Source organism: Sparus aurata, chromosome 14 (genome assembly GCF_900880675.1).
Source record: "Sparus aurata chromosome 14, fSpaAur1.1, whole genome shotgun sequence".
Taxonomy (NCBI): domain Eukaryota; kingdom Metazoa; phylum Chordata; class Actinopteri; order Spariformes; family Sparidae; genus Sparus; species Sparus aurata.
In genome coordinates, this window is record NC_044200.1 from 19242862 (window position 1) to 19267499 (window position 24638).

Genomic DNA, 24638 nt, shown 5'->3' on the forward strand with positions numbered 1-24638 from the left:
GTGTCTGTATCCTTCTGTTGGTCGATTGGTTGGTTTGTGTGCAACGTTACACAAAAAATACAAAATTATTTGCCATGAAACTTGGGCTGAGGACGGGTCTCGGCCCAGAATAGACCCCATTAACTTTTGGTGTGGATCCGGGTAATGTGACGGATCTGGGAATGTTTGCGATGAGGGCTGTTTTTTGTCATTTTTGTTAGCTTCTCAAGGAATAGATGTGATTTGCAAGTCAGTGTTCTAATCCCTGATCCCTCTCATCCCCCTTCTGGCAGCGCCAAGATGATGTGCGAGGTGATGCCCACCATCAGCGAGGACACGGCTCTGAGCCAGCGGGGCTCTCAGAGCAGCTCCTCGGACCCGGACTCGCACTTCGAGCAGCTGATGGTCAACATGCTGGACGAGAGGGACCGGCTGCTGGACACGCTGAGGGAGACCCAGGAGAGCCTCGGCCTGGCGCAGCAGCACCTTCAGGACGTCATCTATGACCGCGACTCGCTGCAGCGCCAGCTCAGCTCCGCCCTGCCACAGGTAAGACGCAGCAAATTCAGTTTGGATGGATTATTTTTGTCTTCACTGATTGTTTCATAGTGTCGATATAAACAGGAAAGATGTGGAGACGTTCAACAAATGGTCAAAGTTTGCGGTTGTGGACTAAGCGCCTTAACTTTTAGGCCGCCATTTCACTGGAACGGTTGTATCGCTTTTACTTAAGAGTTTGGTTGGTTTCTGGATATCATGTTAGCTGCCAAATATACGTCCAAGTTTGTACACTGCAGAGGATATCTAGCATGTTGACGTTGGTTGATGTGGTGATTCGGTTTCAGACGACCAGGTGGGTAAATGGACGACAGAAGCTTCAGTCTACGTTTGGGCATTCATAAACGTGGGGAACATTTGTTTTTGTGGCGACAGAAAAGAGCTATTTCAAGTCAAACCATGTGTTAGAATAGAGAGATTGAAAACCGAACTCCGAATAAAACATAAAGTTGCAACATAAAGAAATATACAGCTTGAACTTATCTGTGGGCAAAAAGGTGGAGGGTGTTGGAGCCGAGGCGGGCCGGATGGAGCCCGGTCGCTTACGGCTAGCTAGACAGCCAGCGGCTAGTTGTCGCCTTTAATTATGCACGCTCCTTTAAGCCTTAAATAATTTAAGCGAGCGAGTTGTATTGAAATTCAGTTGTTATGACTAGGAAAATTTGATATAGACATGTTTATTTCTTTAATACGGATTCAAGGAGACAGAATTTTTGGCACTTCCATGTGTTGGCTTCATTTTCCAGCCTCTGAGGTTGCCGCCTGGTTTGAATGCTTTAATGCTTTAATGCGTACAGTGTGATGTTGTATCGCTTTGCTCTCATTTGAATTCCTTTTTATTTATTTTTTTGTACGATCTTAAAATATATTCCTACCCAGCAGTATTTATTTTATTTATTTTTTTACATGTCGGGGTAATTATCTTTAAATTAACAGCACATCATGCTTAAATGAACATGGCACAAACGCTGTGTCTCCCCAGCACCGTTTACTCTGGGACATTTTCCGACCCAGTGGCTCCCGCTTACACCAAATGAAATGTGCAAATGAAATCATGCGGGAAAAAATTAAGAGTTTTAAAAGGAGCGAATTGGTGTTTTTTCGCCTTCCTTTTACACATTTGGAAAGCGGGGTCTAATCACCAGTTGCTCTCTGGTTTCGCTTATTGACGGTTCTGTCAGGCATTTCGGATGAAGCACGCGCCGAAAAAGTCTATTAGCGAGTGTGAGGAGATGTGTTTTTCGTGTCACGTGCGGCGCTTGTAATAGACTCGAACGCCTTTTAATTGGAACGTCATGTTTGTATTCAACAAACCTCACAATCCCAGACATCATCCACATTTCATTGTGCGCTCAGCCGTGCAGTTTTTGGATGACGCTGTAGGCTCCCTCGGTTCCCGTTGGGGTGGTTTGTTCACTTTTGTAGCAACGGGTAAAGAAAAAAAAAAGAGGAACTTGCGTAATGATTCCTACAGTAAACGGAGATTAGCGCCTGTTCTGAAAAGTGTGTCAGTAATTCACACGCTCTCTTTCCCGGCTCTGTTTTCCGGAGGACTCTGGAGGTTTGCTGGTGGAGAGAGGAGGACTTTGTTTCGCAGGCGGCGTCCGCCGATAGCACGGTAATCCGCATGGTTTCGGAGACGCGGACGAGGCGCACACTGTGTCTGTATTAGCTCTGGTGTGATCTCACATTACGGCTTGAAAGGGGTTTGAAATGTTAAAATGATGCTTCCCATTTTTTGGAATTAATCCAACCAGAGAACCATTTCAATATCAGCTCCTCCCCCCCCGTCCTTACCCCATGGCCTTTGGAATAATTTGAATTAACCCACTTGCACCTCTTCGTCCTGTCGTTTGGGACCAGCTCGTCTGTAGGATGTTATAAATACGCCTTTTTTTCCCCGAGACCGGCTTTTTGCTTTGTTCTCATCTCGGATTCATCTCAAACAGTAGGTTTGAACTCCGGGTTACAGCGGTCTCTGGCTCATTCTTTAGCCTCGAGGCTTCTATCCTCTTCAGAAGTTACACAGTGGACATAATATACGGCTGAGAGTACAAGACAAAAAAAAAAAAAAAAAGACGGGGGAAGCTTAAGCGCTACAAAATTCTGTTTGATAGATTCTCCGCACTGTATAGAGCTCCACTCCTCCATCTCCTGTCCCGTGTTTGAATGCACGACTCCTTCCTATTCTTGTTGGAATATCAAACCTACTGTATTTCCACGGGAAACTCTCGCGGCCGCCAAAGTGAAATAACATTTCCATTATCAGACAATTTCACTGGTGTCCACTGGCAGCAGAGGCTCCGTGGTGGCGCTGTGGTGATGTATTGGTTGTCATTGTGTGATGACAGAGCTGACGTACTGTTCTGGTGCTTTTGCCAGCTTGAATTAGATGTCAGTAGATCAAACGATTCCATTAATTGATATGTCAGCATCTTATTGTGTGTGTGAAATCAACTCTCATGGTTTATGAAGAGGTTTGTGAGACCTGGGTGATTAAACAAGGTCTAGCTGAGGAAAAAGTGCCCTCTGTGTCAAATGTGTTAACAATACAGGTTCTGAAATATATAATTATATATTTTTCCATAAGTGAATAAACAAGTTGGTCTCAGAGGAAAATAAGGTCCCTGAAGTTAAGGACACTGTGTGAAGCTACAAGGGTAGGGTTGTAATTGTCTATTAAGGTCGGTTTCTTTATTCAGTTGCCTGTTTTGCTTTAACTGCTTGGTGTTGGAACTGTGTTTTGTTTAGGTAAAATTGGTTATGATGTGCTGCTAGCTGAGCCTTTTCCCTTTAAGTAGATATGCTACATGACTTTGTTGCTGAAGGCAGCTACAGGCTACAGAAGCTAGTACGTGGCAGGGTCCGCCACATATAAACAAAATAAAATAGTATGAAACTGTGTTGTCCTTTAAGGTCAGTTTGTTTATTCAGTCTTGAAAACGAAGAGGGTTTGTTTTATTTAGTATGTTTAGTCATAAAAAAAATCTTCCCAAAACTACAGAGTGCAGCTTTAAAAACTTGCAAAAAAAACAATCAATATCAAATTTCTCGAAAAAAAAAAGCTTTTATTTATGCAGAGGTGTAAGTGGTCCAGTGAACATGAAGTTGGAACACTGCAAAAATGTAATTCCCGCCTCACATAATGTTGGATTTTTTTGGAAAGATACAGTTGTAGCCCCACAACCTTTAGAAAACCCCAGCTCAACATCTGAGCATCTGTTACGTCAAAGTTAGAGAGAGTTTAGTCGAAACGAATTTAGGCGGAATCTACAAATGTTTCACAACCAGTAAAACATGCATGCATTTCATTAAAGGTATTTATTCCATCGAAGTACAACTGTTTTCGTCCTCGAATCAGTAGATTCTCAGCTACTAGTTTGTTTTGTTAGCATGAAATACTATGATCGCCAGCGGCAGCTTAGTGTGCAATGTTTTTGTTGCATTTGCTTTAAAGGGCCAATAGTTAGTTTTGCAGATGAAATTCAAACATAGAATTAAAAATGTTCAATATCCATGAGGTAATCCTACAAACTCAGAAATATTTAAGTATTTACTAATATTCAATAAGTAAAACAGTTTGAAATTGTCCTTTAAAGGTCAGTTTGTTTGTTTAGTTTTTGCCACTTTTGCTTTAGCTGCTTGGTGTTGGAACTGTGTTTTGTTTAGGTAAAACTGGTTATGACGTGCTACTAGCTAAGCCTCTTCCCTTTAAGTAGATATGCTACATGATTTTGTTGCTACATGATTAGCATGCCCTTCTGTGGTGTGCGCTAGGTTTCTGGAGGTATGCGTCAGACAGGAGCTGCAGCCTTTCTGGGCAATAACCATCAGCGTGTTCAACAGAAGCTGCCGTCGACCTTTGTGCTGGTGCCTCCTCTCACGATTAGCTTTAATGATTTCACAGCGTCTGCCGCCTCTTTTTATTTTTACAACAGGACTTAATACAGACGTCATTTTGCAGCAATTCTTCCCCGGCGGCCGGCAGCGTGGAACGATGCTTGGATAATCATATAGTGTGATTCTTAAAGAGGGCAATAGATAGCTTCCAGGTCTTTCTTCTGTGTGTGTGTGTGATTGCAGAGGAGGTGGCGAATCCTTTTTTTTTTTTTTTTTTGTGGCCTCATTCAGGCGATAGGCAGGCGGTGAATGTGTCTTTACTGATATCACTCCCCTGTTCCCGAAAGCCTGCAGCCCTGGCAGGATTAGGCGTTGGCCCCACCGCAAACTTCCCTCCCTCGCTCCCTCTTCTTCTTCTTCTTCTTCTTCTTCTTTTTCTTCTTCTCCTCTTCTGTTTCTGCTGTCACTGCCTTTTCCGTTTATGTTGCACTTTGCCTTGTGTCTCCCACTCCTCCTCTGTTTGTCTCCCCCGTCTCCATCAGAGGTCGCGACTCCGCTCCCCCGTCTTGACACTTTCGACTGATCGGAGTGACATCCGCCGTCCCCGCTCGCCGCTCCCGGACGACGCCTCACCTCCCCCTTTTACATGCATAACAATCCAGCACCGGCCCCTGTCCTCTTCCCTTCCCTTCCCCGCTCTCTGAGACGCCTTCCCCTCCTCAACCGCTGTCCCTCGTCTCCTCTCTCCACTTTTCCATCGGGCCATTTTGTCGCGGAGCAGGAGAATGACAGAGGCGACCATTAGCTGTATATGTGTCAAACGCCCACTGCAGCGTGACACGTCTTGTGTTTACCGATGCTAAAGCGGCTGACTTGAACATTTTAAAGGGATATTTGGTCCGCTTAGATTTAGAACAGAGTTAGAGCAACAAAATACAGTGTCACAACGCTGATTTGTATGAGTGTGCTCTGAACACTTCGAGCTCACGGGTGCTGAGAACTGGACCCAGACGACAGATTTGTTTTGGTGAAATGTTCCTTTAAGCATCTTTTTTTTCCCCAGGATGAACACTAGGCAACTAGAAGCACAGTGTTAATATAAAAAAATACTCTTAACTGAGAGAAAATGAATCCACTAAAGAGACCATCTAAACAGTAATTCTTCAAACTAGAGTGAAAATTGATTTCACAATTGATGCTTCTGAGGGATTTCTGCTTTTCTGCGTTGCGCCACGATTCGGATTCTAAATTTGAAATTGATCGAATCGATCTTTTCAGTGCTTGTCGCCGAAATCAAAAGCGAGATCTGTAATCCTCCCATTATTTTATTTTTGTTCCTCCACCTTCCTTCCTTCTTCTGCCCATTTAGCAGAAAACACGCTTAAAAGAAAAAACGATGACACTTACGGTAAAAGACGATACAGCTAGCTTATTGGTGGCCTGCAGCCGCACTTTCAGACTCTTATCCCCTGTGAAGGAAAATGGTATCGGAGAAAACTCCGGCAACTTTGGAAACGTTGTGTTTGTCTGCTTCTTCAGAGATCCTTTATTGATTTGTTTGGGAAGAGGGCTCACTCAGGAGAGAATTGAGATGCAATCCTTTGTGATTATGTTCATTGGTTTAATGTATTTTCTACATAGGAAGTCGGTTAGAGTCTGCTATGTTCCTACAGTAGCTCAGAATGGACAAACCGAGCACTGGCTCTGAGGAGGCCGGTTGCATTTTAGGCAATATATTTTATTATTCACCAACACGGGACCTTCAGATTGCTGAACGGTGGTGTTTTTTGTTGAACTGTGTAATTTTTTATTTTTAACGAAAATTATTTTAACATGCCTAACCTTTAAAAAGCCACCAGTATAAAGTTTAAAAGAGAGTAATTTATTTGAATATGTAAATGTAATCATGTCAGGGCATAAAACCAATGATCGGTTGATCTTTGCAAACAGATGCAATAGTCTAACAATGACATCCCGTTGGTTGGCGCCATCGGTGCTGGAAACAAACATTTAAATCAGATATCAAATCGAATCTAGTTGTCATCTCTGTAAAATGAATATCTTTGGGTTTTGACTGTCGGTTGAACAAAATACGTTTCGAAGACGTCACGTTTGGCTCTGTGACACTGGAGTGAAAGAAGAAAACAACTGTCAGGTTAATCAACACTCTGCAGACCTGATAGATTTTATTATCCCCAAAGAAAAAAGGTGTTCATCGCCCATCAGTGAGGGTGTTGCTGTTCTCATTAACCACCACCAGTTTGATATGATTAAGTGTGACGTACGTTGTGAGTGTTACCTCGTAACAGCTTCTAAACTTTATTCGGCGAACAACACGCTGGATTCACCCTCAACTTGTATCTCTGCTGGTTGTGTGTTCCGTTGCCACGGGATGAGCAATTTGTCCTCGCCTCTAACTATAAGCACCGCTGTCATCTGAGCGCCTGGTGTTTTCCTGCATCTCGCGCCGTGCTGATCTCCTCGCAGAAAGCCTCCCCGCCGGTGCTCGCTTGGACTCGCTTCAGAGAAACAGATAGAGAAAGACGAGCGTCGAGCATGTAGACGACCCGAAGCCTGCAGCACGGCGCACATGTGACCCTTCTCCCATCCCCCAACGCCTCCCTCCCGTACCGTGACACGGACAGGCGGGCTGGAAAGAGGAGGCAGCGTTCTCCGGAGCCCTCAGCTGTGCGTTACTGTACTCGACGGGCCCTGAGGGGCTCCGGGAGCCTTCTCCCCATGCTGTTTACTTACTGTTGCCAAACATGGCCTCATGAAGGCTGCTGCTGCAGATGATGTTCTCAGCGGCAGCTTCCCACTCCCGCTGATCCCGGTTCCCTGGCGCCGAGCCGCGGCGGTCCACAAACACAGATTTGAGTTTTATCCGTACAGATGTTTCTTAGAGAAGGAGGCAGAAATTATTCTCTCGTTTGTTTAAATTGGCTTCAGAACATGGAGCCAAATTTTCACTTGGGTTAGGGTAATCCTAACCCTAACCCTAACCCTAACCATTTTCACGCAAAAAAAGAATCAAATTATATTACTGTGGTTTTTTTTTACACCACGGCGAGGGCGTCGCACATGGTAGATATTTTTTGGCAATGGGCGGGGCTAAATGGCTCATTAGCGCCCCTTAAGAGCAGCCACAAGCGCATCACATGGAGATCTACAAAAATCTCTCTTGGCGCCATGACCCAAACCCAACAGGAAGTCGGCCATTTTGAATGTAGTGCTCATTCTTTTGCCATTTACAGGTGATGCACTTTAGCAAAGTCCTCCTCGGCTTTAACCAGATCGACTTCAAATTTTGTCAGAGCGGTCCAAACACCTCGCGTCACGCTGAGAGATTTAAGCCTAACGTGTAATTTGAACACAGGAAGTCGCGTTGACAGTTCAGAGGCGTACCGAACGTCCGACGCTCGGAAATGAGGCTTAGACGCGCGGGGATCCTAGGGCCCGTTTAACTCTGCTTGCAGCTTTAAGACATGATTGATGATTCATTTGATTGCGGTTGCATTTTGACTGCAAAAATGACTAAGACCATAATGACGTGACATCTGTTGTGTTCCGTACCAAACGTTTTCTCACATCAGAAGAACATTTGTAGGCCGGATCAACGCTGCAGAACTTTATCATAATGCCGTTTTATCACAGATACTGCAGCTCGTTCAGTCTGGAGGTTGCGCTCGGCCATATTGCGATTTCAATGATTATTAGAATTAATCGCGCGGGCCCCTGTGTGTGATGGCACTGAGCTCTGTTATTCTTTCATTATGGCCGTGACATTTGGGATGCTCGCCGGTCAGCAGATGTGCCCGAGCTCGTGGGGAACGACGGGAGCCCGGCTGACCTTTTTAGGTGTACTACAGGGAGGAAAGTCACATGAACTGACACTCTACCAGGCTCAGTGAGGTTGTAAATGTGAAGTGGGACGCCGTTTTTGTTTTCCAAATGTATGAGAAAAAGTCGCACACCAGCACCGTCTCTGCTGTGCATCATTATGTCGATGATTTTTTTAATTCCCGTGTCTTTCAGTTTGGATTTTAGCAGGTATGTTTGCTCGGATCAGGCTCCGTGCTGTCTGGTAGTGGCACTTTCCCATCGCGGCTTTTGATAATCGCCACGGTCTCACATATGAGTCATACTGATTTTGAACTGCCAGTGGGAAGAATGCAAATATGAGAGTCCATTCTCGATTTAAAAAAAAGCTCTGTTTTGCCAAGATGTTATCTCTGTCTTAAATCACATGGTGCATTCAGGCGCTCCTTGGACTGTCGGGAAAGTTGGGAAAGTCGTTCCTCCAGCTTCAGTGTGTCATGTCGGACGCCAAAAAGAATTTGTTTTGCATTTTATGTTGAGTGTTTTAACAAGTGTTTTCTGTGTTGGAGTGACAAGTTTCCTCCCATCAGCCCAATGTTTACTTTCGTCCGCCATTTTTTAGAGTCAAATCGACAACTCCTACCAAAATCCTCCCTGACTTTTCAAGCTGTTGTTCCGACTTGAGAGGGCATTCACGTGAATTCTCCCACAAACATTTTCCCGATAATTCAGATCAAGCTTGCTGCGCCGCTAATGCCGTAAAGGCCTGTTCAAATGGAAAGGTTCAGTCAAAAGTTATTGATCAGTTATGGGTCAAGATCACGTCGGGGTCCGTACGTGGAGAGCCGTCGGCCAATTAGTGATCTCTGGGGAATGGTCGACAAGCGGCACGCAGTTTGCTGTGGCATCCACCCTCAAATCCCCTCCTGCTCCCAGTCAAACAAACACAGACGCCAAACTGTCTCATCTCCATTTCAGAGAGGTTGACTTCCTTGCATTTGTCCTAAAATTATATCCTCACTTTTTTTTGTTTGTCGCCATTTTCATTCAGAATCTGATTCATAAATGCTGTGAACTGCATAAATCAAATATCAAAATCAGTGTCGATGCATAAGCTCACACCTATCGGACACTCCTTGACCGACAGCGATGCCTCGGCACCCCCGGGCGTCGAATCCGAGTGCTCTCTCCACCCGGCCAGATAGTAACAAGATACCAGCCAATTGATCACTCGCACACACCGATGTTGTAATGAAAGCGAAGCCTGCACTAGATTACTGTGCAGTGCAGCAGCCCATTGATCTGCGGTCCGCTCATTCATGACCTCAGAAGAAAATTACAGCAGCGTCTTTTCCTGTAACGTCTGTTGTACGAGAAAGAGTGATTGAGCTCGCGCGCTTTGATTTCACACAGCAATTACTGTTTCGTTTAAAGATTGGTAATTAGGGCCGCGGTGGATTTATCTAAAGGGTAAGCACTACGTACGTCCGTGGTGTCTGGTCATTAGCACCCTGCTCTAAGTCGATGATCCACCTCTCCACCCCGCTGTTTATTAATCATACATGACACGGCCGTTCGTCAAAGAATCTGGCCACAGGCGCGCGGCCATGTCCTCCCCATCGCTCTTAGAGCCTCAGCCAATATCGCAGAAGGAGCGTTTGTAGTCATGGAATGTACCACTCTGTGGAGCTCCGCGGGGGTGGACGTTGAGCGAGGAGAGGGTGGCACGGCACTGGGAGCGAGGGAGGAGGAGGAGGGGAGGGGTAGATGGTGAAGCTCCCTGACAAGGGCAGAGTGTGGAAACGAAGATGACTAAGCTCGTCGAGGAGAGGGGATGAGAGGTGAATCCTTCTCCTCGCTGCTTTCTGATGGTGTTTTTTTTTCTTTTTTTTTTTTTCTTTTTCTCCTCGCTGCTTCGCCTCCCTCCGACTCCCCCCTCCCCGTCTCTCCGTTGCTTGTACAGGAGGCCCTCGGGGCTCCAGCAGTCAGCCAGTCAGCTGGTCTCATCCGCCGGAGCAGCACATGACTTTCCATGATTACTGTTATTGTTTGTGCCCCAGTTCGCGCCGCCTGCAGGCTGAGACGCAGAAGAAGAGAGGAGGAAGCGGCGCTGGTAAACTGCGCGAGTGGGCCGCGCGGCTTACCAGTCTTCCCTTGAGTTGACAAGCCGTTCAGCTTCAGAATCCATGATAATACAGTATAAATAGCACAATAATGTCTGTAGACTGATGAAATAACACAGACACAGAGAGTGTGTTTTCCAGTGGTCCTGTCTCGCAAGCATATTGATTTGCAAGCTGAAGCCTCTCTGCTAAATTTACCCCCAAAGCCTTGTTTTTCCTCCCATCACTTAAATCTTTTCTCCCTTTAATCTTCCCCACATTGACAGAAGCAGGGATGGACCCTTGGCACACGCCGTATGCATCAAGTGTCTGTAATGGCTCTGACAGAGTTGCTTGATCAATACCCCTTGAAGGTTTAGGGTCTGATTAGGGAGACGGATCGAGCCCTCCCTCGGATGAATCACCACCGCCAGCGCCGACGCCAGGAGCCGGGCGCTGGTTGACCGTCGTCTGACAGCGGGTTGGCGATGGGGCGAAACAGAAGAAAAGGGATGAAGTAAAGGGTACTGATCAGACGCGCCAAGGTGACGAGACGGTATGGAGGGATCTCCTGCAGATGTAATTATCTCTCTAATGAAGAGCACAGTAGGGCATCGGAGTGCTGTAAAGTCAGGAAGTCGCGGGAACAGTAGATCAGCCTAACGAGGAGACGGCAGCTGCTCGCATATAAAGTCTTCTTTAGGGTTGTTCCGTCTGTGTACTCAAAGCTAACGTGAAGAATTTACATCGGAGGAGTCGAAGTCAAGCAGATGTAAGACAATAGCGTATACAAGAAAGTAAAAAGATTGGGAAAATATTGTTCCCGCTAAAGACTTTGAGCTAGTACAAGATACAAGGTGCAGGACCGTGTGTGAGCACCAAGCATCAGTGTTACAAACGCAGACTCCACCTCCGTCTGTCTGTCCGCCGTAGTCCTGCGCTCCGTTGCGTATGTTACGGTGGAGACAGGTCGTAAAGATGCAGACACGACCGTCTCTGATTTCATCTTGTTTTGTTCGTTGTTCTATTTTTTTCCATTTTCTTTTCCTGCGACCAGACATTAGCCAGGAGCAGCCTTTGACCCAAGACGGATTAGCTCGGCTCTTATTCCTCCCTCTGGGGAGGTTCGGCTGGTCTGTTGGATGGTCGAAAAAGACGCCCGTGAGCCTCGATGGTCTCAAAGTCTGCTGCTCTTAATCCAAAACAACCGCTGCAAAAAATCTGAACAACAAAAGATTCAAATGTAGCATAATTAGGAGGACCGCTGCATCTTCATGCACAGCCATTGCCTGGTAGTATCTAACCAAATGTGTCTCTGAAATCAGGATGAATTTGATGCCTCAACATCATAATCTTAATCACTACCGCGCTACAAGATGGGCAGGGCTGGAAATACAGTTACATTGATAACATATTGCGATACAGGTCCTCATTAGCTGTTAAAAATGTGGCCAGTAACCGAATCCAAGTGGATGAATCATCACTTCTTAACTGTTTCTAATAAGCTGTTAAAGTCCACTTATGATGGAAAAAGGGGGCAGAAGTGCAGCACCAGTCATTCAGGCTGTCTGCAGCATTATGGAGCTGACGTTACAGACAGGAAGTCATTACTCAAGCATGACAGGCCCAGAATGAAATATTTGGTGCTGCTAAGCTTTCTGCTTTCAGTTGGCAATTGCAAGGTATTCATTTTTAATCTAGGTTTCTCCAACACACCGCATGAATTTTAAAAAGAAGCTCCCTCCATGTTGGACACGTTTTGTAGAAATGAACACTGAAAGCATCAGCGGAGGGGAAATATTTAAATGTATTTAATCCGAACAGGCCAAGATTTACAGTATCTTGAGAGATAAATCTTTAAAAATAGTGTAACTGTTAGACCCAGTTATTTGTATTAATGAGACTACTGTTGGGCCGGAAAGGAAAATTGCGAGGGAAGATGCCTGCTCAAGCACATTATTGATGAAAACACTTAATTCGCAGTAGTTTCTACATACAGTTGACCATTGACTGTATGAAATATGGACAGAGGTTGTTGGTTTCAAAAAGAAGACTGATTGTATGTAAGCTTATGAGAAAACGACCCTACTTCTCACTTGATTTATTACCTCAGTAGACCGTTTCCTCATGAGTTTAAGGTCTCAATTGTTAGTTTCAAGTCCTCTACAACGCAGCATGATGTTCATTTTGTGCATTATGGTTGCATTTAGTGTACAATAGGGTTTAAAGGAGGGTATGCTTTACGGCGATCACGGTGGACATATTTGGGCAACTCTGGCTCCAGAAAACCAAGATGGCGATGGCTATAATGCCAGATTTGAGACTACCACGAACTGGACTGATTTACTGAAGTAGACTATTGGTATAAGCATGTCATTCCGTTACCTGGACACTAATGGTATGAATCCCAACAAGTTAGCAGCTTTTCCTTTGGGATTTCGCCATTTTTGATCTTCCCAAACACAAAACAACATACTTTTGTGGGTAGCTTTGCAGTGTCGCATCATCCTGGGTTTATTGCTGCACAAGATTAGCCAGTTGCTTAAATCCACATACAAATAACAAGACTTTTGATTGTGTGCAGCACATATGCAACCTTTCCTGGGTATACCCTGCCTCTCGCCCAATGTCAGCTTGGATTGACTTGGTTATAGATAATGAATGAATGGATGGACATATGCCAAGATCCTGTTTTGCTAAGGGGTTATATGGCAATCGTACCCCAAACACAGGACGTTCACCCATTCGTGTGAAACTGAAGACAAACACCGTTGCAGATGAAAATCTTTCAATGGGACAGAAATGTTAGCAGACAAGTTTTACTCACGTTACTTTTAGTTCGCCAGCTCGCTTCCTTACTCTCGGACTCGCTCCTGCAACTTACAGAGAATGTGGGTTTCTCTGGGTTTGAACATTGTTGAGAACATTTGTCATAATGTAACTGCAAAACTGAACAATATCAGTAACAAATGTCAAGTTGTAATGCAGAAATGGTGCATATTGTTTCTATAACTCACATGGCAAGGGGAGGGAAGGTTTGGCGTATCAGCTGCACGCAAAATCGAAAGCGTGAAGTCATGAGATTTGTTTTAATAGCAGAAGCAAAGAGGAGGGCAGACGGGGAGAGCCTCGTCTGAAGCGTCTTCTCAGGGTAACCTCAGTACTCATGTTGTCGGTTAGTGGTTTTGGAGTTTAATCCACTTAATGACGTCAGCGCCAGTACGCAAGTGTGTTTAAGCCAACAGTTACGTGTCTGACGAGCATCCTGTAGGGAGACACGTTGCAGCATCTCCGGGTTGAGTTTTTGTATTTATTTTTTCCAAATGTCTCCAGAAACATTTGATGATGAGTCGCTTTGCTTTTGCGGGGACTGACAGCCCGTAGGTAGGCAGGCAGACACGCTGTGAACACTTTGATGTCATCTCTTCTGCAAGTGAGCGGAAGGTGCAGGTGTGTGAAAGTGTACAGTATAAGTGTGGGTGGGATGGAAGTAAGGGAAGGATGGAGGGTGGAGGGAGGAGGGAGGAGGACTGCGTTGAGGTTTACATCACTGTGGGTAGGACTCGGAGATGACTCACACCCCTAGGCGAGAAAATGCAGAAATTCTCAAATCTTACTTCACACACACGTACTCGTGCTGCTGCTGCCGCTGCTGCTTCGCTGGCTTTGCCTGAATGAATTAGAGAACTGGTCCCTTGAGAGCCACTTAAGCAAGCAGAGTGAAATGAGGTTATGACCAATACTTAGTGCTACACACAGTGCCGACCTGGAAATGTAATCCTCCCTCCCAAAAAAGCCGCCTGCCTCCGCCATTGATTAGCGTTGCCTCCTCAGTTTTACCAGCTGCTTCTTTGCGGCCACTGAAAGACTCGAGCCGTTCTTTCCCCCCTTTAATAACCAACCCGACACACGATTATTTAACCATAGCGCTGCAGCAAATGTAGGCTGACTGACGAGGAATTAGACTGATGCTCACTTCTGACAGCACTGACATAATGTATCCTGAGGACATGTCGGAAAAAAGACGAGCAGTAATTCGATCTTTGGTCGGTTTGGCAGCTGCACTTGACTCCTCAGACCAGGTCTTCGGCACGGAGCGGTGTTTTTTTTTTTTGTTTTTTTTTGGACCATGCAGCTGGTCCCCATTAATGGTTACCTTTTAGCTTCTGAATGCTCCACTTGAAATCCAGAAATAGAGCGTGATGTCACCGGCTCTTGGCGCCCGGCTGAGAATCTTGTTCAAGGACTCCTGTGAGAGCCGATCCCATGATGTCCTGCTGCACCCCCCCAGCCTATAATGTGCCGCGTGTCTTTAAAGCGTTGTCACACATCTGCAGATGTGCTCCTCAAAGTAAATTTGCTCACTTCCACTAAATATGTTATCAAGGATTAACGAGAAAGCGGAGCTCTTCAAAGCAGCGCATTCACAACTCATGTACTTTGCATTTGTCTGTAATTAATTAGGGCTGCTTCTGCTCCTATTATATGAGTTTTTTGCGATGCTGTTATTTCTGATTAACCCAAATTCGCTGCAGGTGCACGAGAATTAAATCAGGCACTCAGGGTTCTGAGAGGTTTAAACAATAATAGAGAGCGGCAGGCTAACCCGGGAGTTAGCATCACCCTTGGTTCCCTAAATTTAAAGCCAGTGGGATTTTTAGATTGCAAAATATAAGAACTGTGGCAACGAAAAGTGGGATTTGTGTCCTCATTCTTGAAGTCACGTAAATGCGAGCACCAGAAGTTAGAAGCTAATGTTGACTAGCAAAACACACCAGTTCCAATCAAGAAAACACGTCTGATGTGACGCCGTTTAATATCATCAACAACCTGATTTGTCTGGTTTAGCTGCTTGTTAGTGACCACCGTATTCAAGACGCGTGAAACCACAGACCTATTTCAGGTGACTGACTAAGAACAAATTTTGAAAAAACCCATTGACATTGAACCAGAAGTGCAAAAATGCGGACTTGTGTCTGGGTTAAAGGACGTAGAAAAAAACATTTGAAGATGTTACCTGAGGTTCCTGAGGAAATTGTGCCAACGATTTCTTACATTTTAAAGAGAGTTTAATACATTGAGTGACTCGACAAAACACAATTCCTAGAATGGAGGGTATAGTGATTTTTTTTTACAAATGCACTTCATATTTATCTTGTAGATTCACATGACTGAATGAATGGCTTCATAAAGGGAAACCTTAAAGGGGCTCTAGGTGACAATTTAAAGCAATTTACATGTATTAATCACGTGTTTACTGGCAATTACTGAGCGGTTGTAGCATGATGTGAAAGATGAGACCTTGAAGTTTTGTTGAAGTTGTTTAATTCTGCATTGATTCTGTCGATTTCTTTGTGGCGGACTGGGATGTGACTCTGTGCAGGTTCTCGAGTGCCTCGTCTCACTGCGTCTCTCCGCGCCGCTAACGGAGAGCAACATAAGCTAACGTTACTTTGGAAATGGAGTCCGCTAACGTAAACGTAGGTCCACAGATCTCCTGTAAACAAACTTACACAGACCGAAATGATGGAGACACAGTAGCTAAAAGCGTTCGCAGAATAAATGATGGTGTGTTGGCGGATTGAGCTGTTTGACTTGTTAAATTCTGACGTTGCCCATGAAGTGCAGTCATCGTGTCAGCCGCTGCGAGGCTCTAATAAGAGCAGATGTCCCCCTCTGCCCGCGGCTTCCTCCAGGACCACGTATGCATTCACTCAAATGAGCTTCAGCTCAATGGGGCTTTTTATAGCATCAACAAACGACCTATATATCACCCTCTTCCTACACGAAAAGCATCGTGTGACGGGGACAGGAATAAAACCCCTTACGATTTGAAGGTGAAATATAATGACTTGCTCACACTCTCCGAGGAGTTGATCCTCCGTGTCTCTCCATGACTGCGACTCCTTCTTCCAAAAAATCTGTCTGGAGCCTCCTCCTCTCTGCTGGCAGATATGGCAGCTTCCCGTCGCTCCCCTGCAGAGAGACGGAGTCCGCAATCTGGCCCGCCGATGTGACTCGGCTGCATCACAGCGTTGCACTTTGTACTGTCACTCCTAATCACCTGTCCAGCGTTGGGGAATACAGTGTGATGGCTGTGTAATATCCAGGCGGTGCCGCAGGGGGTTGTGGGTGGCGGGAGGAGGAGGGGGGGTGGGGGTGGGGGGTCGTGCTCACATCTGACATTGTAATGCAGCCAATGAGCCAGAGATGCTTGATATAATTAAGCCGCGGCTCGGTGTGTGTCACACTCTGCCTGAGTTAATGCGCCCGAGCATCGGCGCAAACAAACACTTGAGCGTTAAAAGGTGCTATTTCACCTGTAGATGACGGCACAAATGTCGACATCAGCTCTTGTATTTGCAGAGTGGGGTCGAGCAGAAGTGTCAAACAAAAACTGGGAGTGTGTTTTTGATAACTGTTAGTCGTATTCTGGTGTCAGCCTCCTCGAAATCAAACAGCTTGAGCGTCCTTCCAAGACGCAGCGTTTTGCACTCACATTCGGCATGTTGGGAAATAAAAACCCATTGAAGCAGCAGCAGCAGCAGCGGCGGCGGCACAGATATCCTGACAGCAGTCTCAATGCACAGAAACACAGAGGAGCTGCAGTACATATTGCATTTTAAAGAGATTTTCCTGACTACATGTGTCCGCTGTCTGCCTTCCTCTGTTACAGTCGCCGTCGCTGTCTGCGCACGTCATTTACAGCCGAGCGCCAGCAGGTTTCTGCGTTCGTCAAAGGAATTCCGGGACCTGTTGGGAATCACAAAATAGATGGGTAAAAGTACCCGGTTTAGACACGAGAACCCAACGGGAGTCCATCCAGTGCCCACAGTGCTGTCTAGGAAACATGTAACAGTGCTAAGCTAGCAGGAGATGTGGCGGCTCAGCGTCAGCCCTCGATGGCTCGCTGCTCAGACTGCCAGAAAAAACATGAGGATTTATTTGAGATTTATAAAAGTGAAATTGATTTCATGCAGCAGATGCTTGTGGGTTTTTTTTTTTTTGCTGAGTCCAGCGAAGACATCCAGACATCTATTGAAGGAAACTTTTCCTTTAACAGTGTTCATTTACTATATTTTGAATATGTAACAGGTTCTACTGGTTGTCTCTGACAGGTCTGTCAGTGAAAGTGCTGAAAAGATGAAATCCTGTTTATGTTACATCGTTATGTGCTGGTGTGTGAGGTGAGGTAATGATGGCTTTTTTTTTTTTCTTTTTACACATTGTTTCACCAGTTTCTGCGCTCAGTTGTTTCAGGTGGGGGTTCAGTAGCAGAAACTACTAAAGAAAGAAAGGACAGAAGACAGGGAGGAAGGAAAGAAGGAATGAAAGAAGAAAGGAAGACGGGAAGGAAAGACAGAAGAAAGGAACATAGTAAGGAAGGAATGAAAGAAGAAAGGAAGACAGGAAGGAAGGAAAGTGGGAAAGAAGGACAGAAGAAAGGAAATAAGGAAGGATAGAAGAAAAGAAAGACAGAAAGGAAGGAAAGTGGAAAAGAAGGACAGAAGAAAGGAGGTCAGGTATGAAGGAGAGAAGGAAGGATTGAAAGAAGGAAGGAAGACAGGAAGGAAGGAAAGTGGGAAAGAAGGACAACAGAAAGAAGTTCAGGAAGGAAGGAAGGAAAGAAGGAGATGGAAGGATTGAAAGAAGGAAGGACAGAAGAAAGGAAGACAGGGAGGAAGGACAGAAGGAAGGACAGAAGAAAGGGACGAAAGAAGGAGAGAAGGAAGGATTGAAACAAGGAAGGAAAGAAGGAAGGACAGAAGAAAGGAACATAGTAAGGAAGGAAGGGCAGAAGGAAGGAAGACAGGAAAACAAGAAAGAAAGCAAGAAAGAAGGAAAGCAAGAAATATGGAAAGAAGGAACGTGGGAAAGAAAGAGCAAGAAAGAAGGACAAAAGAAAGGAAGGAAGGAAAGTAAGAAAGAAAGCAAGAAGGAAAGAGGAAGGTAGGAGGGAAGGAAACAAGGAAGGCCTTTAAGTTTTAGTTCTCTTACTTTATTAAATATGAACTAAACGACTCTGTTTTGTCGTCTGCTTCCTTCGATGAGTTGTTCTTTTAGCTCTAGCCTTTCATGCTAACCTTTATTTAGCATGTTTTCACAAGACGAGTCCTCTGGAGACGTTCGTCCTCGAGTCCTGACGTGCGTGTATAACAGTGAATTAGTATATAAAACATATATTTAGCGCGGCGCTGACTGGCGGCTCGCTCGGCATTGGAATTAGCGCTGAGCTGTGAGCTGCAGGTGGCGGCGGCTAATTAGCATCGAGTGTTAGCTAGCCGGCCCTGTTATGTTAACGGCACTTTGTGGCCCCTGTTTTTTTGCGCTGCGATAATCATAGCCTGGCTTTCCTTTTTAAAGATGGGGCCAACCCACCCACCGCTCCCTCAGCTGCTTGTTTTGTTCCCAGCGCTGAGAGCAGTCATCTGGTGCCCGCCTCCTGTTGCCAGCTGCTGCCAGGCCAGCTTCCCTCGCAGGTATCCAATAGGGCTCATCATGCACTGTGGCACGGCCGTGTCCGCTCCACTGTGCTGCCAAATGCTCATAAGCCCCATAGAAGTAATCAACCAGATGAAACCCAGAGGTGCTGTTCTCTCTCTGTTGCATTATTATTGGGAAGAAAAACGTGTCCTGCGTGTCGGCAGTTCAAAACCGCCATCAGCTGGGAGTACATCTCCGAAGTAGGCGACGCAACGCTCGTCCCCTCTCCGCAGCCGTGTCCCCAACCGTCCCAGTTACAACAACAGATGGAAAGTGGCTCTTTCTTTAAAGCTCGCATTAGTTTATTTACTGTTAATTAACAGGGACCGTCCTTGACAAAATGAGCAAATGAAACAGTAAAAGGCTGTGTCGCTGCGAAGGTGTGAACGTAATGTAAGCTGCAAAGAGAAGAGAGGCCTCGGCGCGTAGACAGCTTTCCCCAGATAAATAAAGCTTCAAAGTAATGAAATGGGTGTGAAGAATGTTTAATTTGCTGCGTGAGTCATTGTTTTTGTGTTTTGCTCTGACTAAAAGCGTCCAGAGCATCTTGTTACCGTGTTAGCAGGAGCAGGAACACAACTGGAGGCACAGGAGGATCATTGTTAAAAGGGAAGTTAATGCAAGGCGCATGTTTATTGCGGTGGTAAAGTTAACGTTGTGCATCTGTTGTTAATGTCCTCGAATGGCCGTTGTTGAGTGGCGGCCTTGTCGAAGTTACCAGGTCATGTGTATTGTGTGAAATTGGACTTGAAATGCTGGTGCTTACCCTCATTTGGGCTCCATTTGTGGGAGCTTCATTAATCAGGACGCAATAATAGCTGGAGTGCTCGTCTGCAGAGAGAACAAAGCCAATCCTGCAAATGAGTAGTGAACAACCAAGAGTATGATGCTGCATTCAATTGCACTTGGAGCTTCCAACGCGGAAAACTTCACTGGAAGTTCACACACTCGTCATAGAAACATCCCTTGGCTGCCGGCGTCCATGTTTTCCCGAGCAAACGCACCGAGACGCAGTTAGATCGGAAGTCGTGAATGGCGACTCGAAAATACTGGCTTCCGAATTGTGGTGGAAGGTAGTATACGTTCTGAAAGCACTGATTGGATAATTGAAAACAGGTGAATGGAAAGTGAACAAAGGCAGGAAGTGAAACAAGCTGGAATGCCTAGGATAACGCTACAAAATAAAACAGGAAGTGAAGTAACTGCTGCTGGTGTTGGCTGCACTATCACAAACAACGCGTTAGCAACATTGCTAGCAAAAAAACAGCCATAAGATTCCCAGTTTTAGCCAGAACCTTCTCATGTCCTGATGGAAGCGGAGACACATTCCAGCGAGGTCGGAGGCTTTGACACAACACCTGCGCTCTCCATTGAGCGAATGCCCGTCTGTTCACTCTCGTTTTAACCTCGGTATCCATCACTCCCCCGTCACCTTCTTCGCCCCCTCATCAGTGGAGTTCTTTTACTTTTTCAGTTGTTACCCGGGGAAGGGGACCAAGGAAAACAATGCCTCTTCCTGCTTTTGTGCCGTGATTCAACCATAACTTTTTCCAGCAAAACGAATAGCATTGTAAAAGGGAGACAGTGCAATCAGTTAAAGCAAGAAAGTTGGCAGGTAAAGTGTGGCAACTAGTTCAGCAGATCCAGGGAATCTGTCATTCGTCCATACTGTCACACTGTGTTGGATGAAAAGTGTTACATCATCTCAGAACTTGACCTTGAGACCCTTTGGAGTATTCATAGTCAGATACATTCGTCCACACACACGTGGACGCACTCTGCAGACGAAATTGATTTGAGTTTTTGTGTACCAGTAAGTAAATTCCAACAATCACTGCAGTGTGTTCCGTGTTGCTTCACAGATGGAGGAAGCGGCAGATGTGCACCCAATCAAAGCCAATTTTACCCCTGTTAGTTCTCGGTGGATGAATTTCACATTTGTGCCTCCTTTGGAAAATACAGGAAAATTGTAATCACATGGTGTCCCTCTAAAGTGCCTTATCGCCATGACAGCTCCCTGCAGATTGGTCCATGTTATAGCAGGGGTATATGTGTCCAGATAGTTGCTGCAGTGCTGCAGAAGAAGCTCCGGCTATTCATACAGCACACCGCTAAGTGAATTACTCAGGCTGTCTCTCTCTAAAGCAAAACGTTTCCATTGTTTCCAACAAAGAAGCATTTGACTGAAGCCATTAGGCTCTCCTCCGACTGGGAGGCCCACCGCTGCACCGCTGCAGCATGTGAGGATCACACGTCTCGTGCTTTATGGATGCCTTTAAATGACTTGATGGCTTCAGGGGACGGTGAACTGTTTCCTTTTTTTTATTGAACCTCTTTCGTTTGAGTTCATAACTCTGTGTACATTATTATTCCTTCCCCTCGAAACGCGCGGGGAATATAGATGAGCAGCGGCTCATTTTTAATCTGCTGCCTTTGGCTCTGGCGTTGCCGCTGAAATGCCTAATGCAGCTAATTAGCATCTTGATTGGCCAATCTGAGGCAATCTCCCCTCCATCTCTGACAGCGCTAGTCATGTAATATGCAGACAAATGCACGGCTGATCACAGATTCCCTGGAGTTGCGATTAGTAAGCAAGTATGTTCCATGTCAATCCTCTTGTCCGTGTTATGATAGACTTGCAGCGCAGGCATGTTTATGGCTGCCAGACAGATTCTGTCTGCTCTGTGTTTATCTTTAAATGCTGGATGAGTCGATTTCATTCATGAAAACTGTGACGTGACGTATGTCTCCTGCTTATAGACCTGCTTATATTAAAACGCTCCTCTGTAGTGATGCGATGACACAGCTGTCAAGCGAGTTCTACTTCCTGAACGGATCGATGCAGCCAGACACCGCCGATGCTCCCAGAACCTCAAGACTCAGTGAGCAGTCAGTTGAAAAAATGCAGGATGACCTCTGACCTGCACGTGAACGCCATAAAAGCAGCTGATTTTGTCGTGAGGGTTTCCATAATGGAGGTTGTTTATTCCACAGGAAGAGAAACGGATGAAATGAGCTCGGGGCAAAGAGCGCTTGTGCAAACCGCAGTAATGCAATCTATATTTTAAAGGTTAAGGGAGCTGGAGGTGGTCGAACCGCACATGTGGGTGGCTGGATAAATAAAAAGGGGAGGGGGATGTGTGCTGCGTGCATAAAATTGGGATAGTGTGAGGTAAAGATGCATAAAAGAATGGACTAATATTGATATTACAAACTTCAAGACAGCAATATTAAAGATGAAAAGAAAAATTTGGTAATTCTACTCGCCCTTCACGTCGACAGAAAGTCAACGGGGAAGATCTGTAGTCCTATTTCCTGAAGCTTCACAGCTAAATGGCGTTGCAGCATTCTGAAGTGAACTGAAGTAGATGGGGACTTGTTTTAAAACGCAAAAAAACAACGAAAACATCTTATAAAAGTTTGTGTACTATAAAACATAACCTGACGTTTCCATCAGCATGAGGCTGAGTAGATGATGACAGGTTTACTTTTGGGTGAACGTGTCCCTTAAACTGCTTTGGTATTCAGATGCAGCTATGGCGTCATTAAAGGTGCAATATGCAAACATTTTAGTTGTCTAAAATCATCAACAGCATGCGAATAGAGTTCAAACAGTCGTGACGTCATGACGACTGATGTTAGCATGCTAACCAGCTAGCCTCAGCCTGTCCAGGTCTGAAACGGCAACACTTCCTCTGTGCACCTCGAGCTCCGAGGCTAACTGGGCTAACTAGCGAACAGCAGCACACACACACACACACACACACACATCCACCGTGGCTGAGCAGCTGTATCAGCTCCATCAGGCCCCCCTGCATGAAATAAAAAATGTTTCCTTCTCATCTCCGCAGCTCAAATATCTCTGCGGCTGCGATACAACAACTGAAGCGGTTGTCTAAGAACACAATCAGCCCCCGAGACGACTAATTGTGCTCTCGTTTTGTCATTGAGGCTTGATGAGCAGTTGTTGTGACAGATATCGCTGCCGCTGTGATGCGCGTCTATATTTGGCCATCAGTGTGACAGCGCTCATTGATGGTTTCCTCTTTGTGTTTTTTGTTTTTTTTTTCGCGCCGTGCACTTTCACACGACGGAAGGAGAGGACAGAGATACAGCAGGTGTTTCGGTTTCCCCCGACTGAAATAAAGAAAGGAAAGAAAAAAAGGCGAGAGGGTAGAGATTTTTTCCGAACGATAGCGATCGAGACAGAGTGTGATGGGAGAACGATCCGCTGCCGACGACAGCGGTTCGGACTTTTATCGGCCCATAACTCTTCCTCTGCCTCCCATTCACACCTGACTCCGCACATTCAAGCTAAAAAGTGGCCGGCGTTCACTAACACACTCCCACATTCACACTCCCACGAACGCAATCCTCACCCGAGGTTGCTGTAAAATGAATGAATATTTGTTTCCAGTCAATATCATCACGCCGCAGCAGCCGGACACAAGAAGCATCAAAAAAAAAAAAAAAAAAAAAGTATCGACTTCTTGCTCACTTCAGCGCTTCAGAATAAAATAAGTATGCTCCAGCGTGTGATTATTTTGGCATTCGAGCCGTAACCGCTCTCCGTTATCAAGCCAGAGTGGGGAGTTAAAGATATTTGTGAGGACATAAAAACTGAGGAAGTAACAGTGGGAGACATATTTGTGGACGCTGTTGTGACCGTGTGAAATGTTCATCGTAGTTATTGACAGATTTACGTGTCGCGCTCTCCACTGAAAGTGATGAAATCCAACCGAATGTAGTGAAAGAGGCGGAGCGTAGATTGATGAAGGTCAACAGATGGAGGGAGCCTGTGCTCGGGAGAAAAAGTTAACGTACCAGTGCTTTCCAAAATCCTCAGGATGGATGGACGAAACTGTGAAATATTTAGATTTATTAGAGGATTTTAGGAGTCTGTAGAAAGATTTAAAGTACACCTCAGGTTTAGCATATTCAAGTTTACAAGTCGATGCGGCTTCGTATCGAATGGCCACGAGTCAGTGAGGCCGGGAGCCACCAGTCTGTAGTTACCTTCCGCGTCTCTCTGGTGATTTAATCTTCCGCCGTATCAATAAAAGATTCATTTAATATTCCAGTTAGACGTGAAGTTTCTGCCCCGGAATCGTCCGACATGCACAGACTTGTCCCTCTGCCTGATGTCTCGTTTCGTCTTTTTTTAAAATTTAGTCATATCTCAGCTCCGGCCTGACGTTAACGTGCCCGGCCGACGTGAATGCAGCTGTGGGTAAAGGAGTAGCTCTCCTGAAGCCGCCTCCTGCCGGCACCGGATCCTGTTTAGTTAATGGATCGGCCGTCGTCCGCCGGGGTAGATGCTCTCAATAATTCAGCCTCCATTTATTCTGGGGCTAATGGAACGTAAGCGCCACCTTTCCTGCGCTAATGGAGCCACTGGACATGAAGGAAGGCCTGAGTCTTTTTTTTTTTTTTTTGTACCTACTAGGAGCCACTTGATGATCAGCAGACATCCTGCTCGTAGCGTTATGCAACAGCTACTAGATTTAATTTATTATTTTTTATTCAGAGAGAGTTCCCCTCCTCGTTTCTTGTTTATGTCGAAAGGGGAAGAGACCCGGAGGTGTGTGTGTGTGTGTGTGTGTGTGTGTGTTTGTGGGGAGGACGGCTTAAAAATATCATCCGGCGCTGAAGCTTCTGGTGCGGCGGGGAGGAAGAAGCCGGGGCCGGAGTGAGGCAGCAGCGTCCTCTCAGCGGCTGGTGAGGCGATGTGACGCACAGCTGCATGACTGACAGCTCCAGTTTCTGCTTTGCAAAATAGGTCGCAGCCAACCAACCAACCAACCAACCATCCAACCCGCCCTCTGGTGAGACACTGGCAGATAGACACAGACGCAG

At 45.7% G+C, this 24638-nt stretch overlaps 1 protein-coding gene across 11 annotated transcripts in view; it reads left to right on the forward strand.

Annotated features, from left to right (window-relative positions):
- Positions 1-24638, forward strand: part of ppfia2 (PTPRF interacting protein alpha 2) — a 180175-nt gene that overhangs the window by 11449 nt on the left and 144088 nt on the right. For all 11 annotated transcript variants that reach the window (XR_003986676.1, XR_003986675.1, XM_030439561.1 and 8 more), the window contains exon 2: positions 273-528. Coding sequence is in view for 9 of the 11 variants with exons in the window: in XM_030439561.1 (XP_030295421.1) it covers positions 280-528 (249 nt within the window). In the remaining 2 variants the exon portion in view is untranslated. The remainder of the gene's footprint in view (positions 1-272; positions 529-24638) is intronic.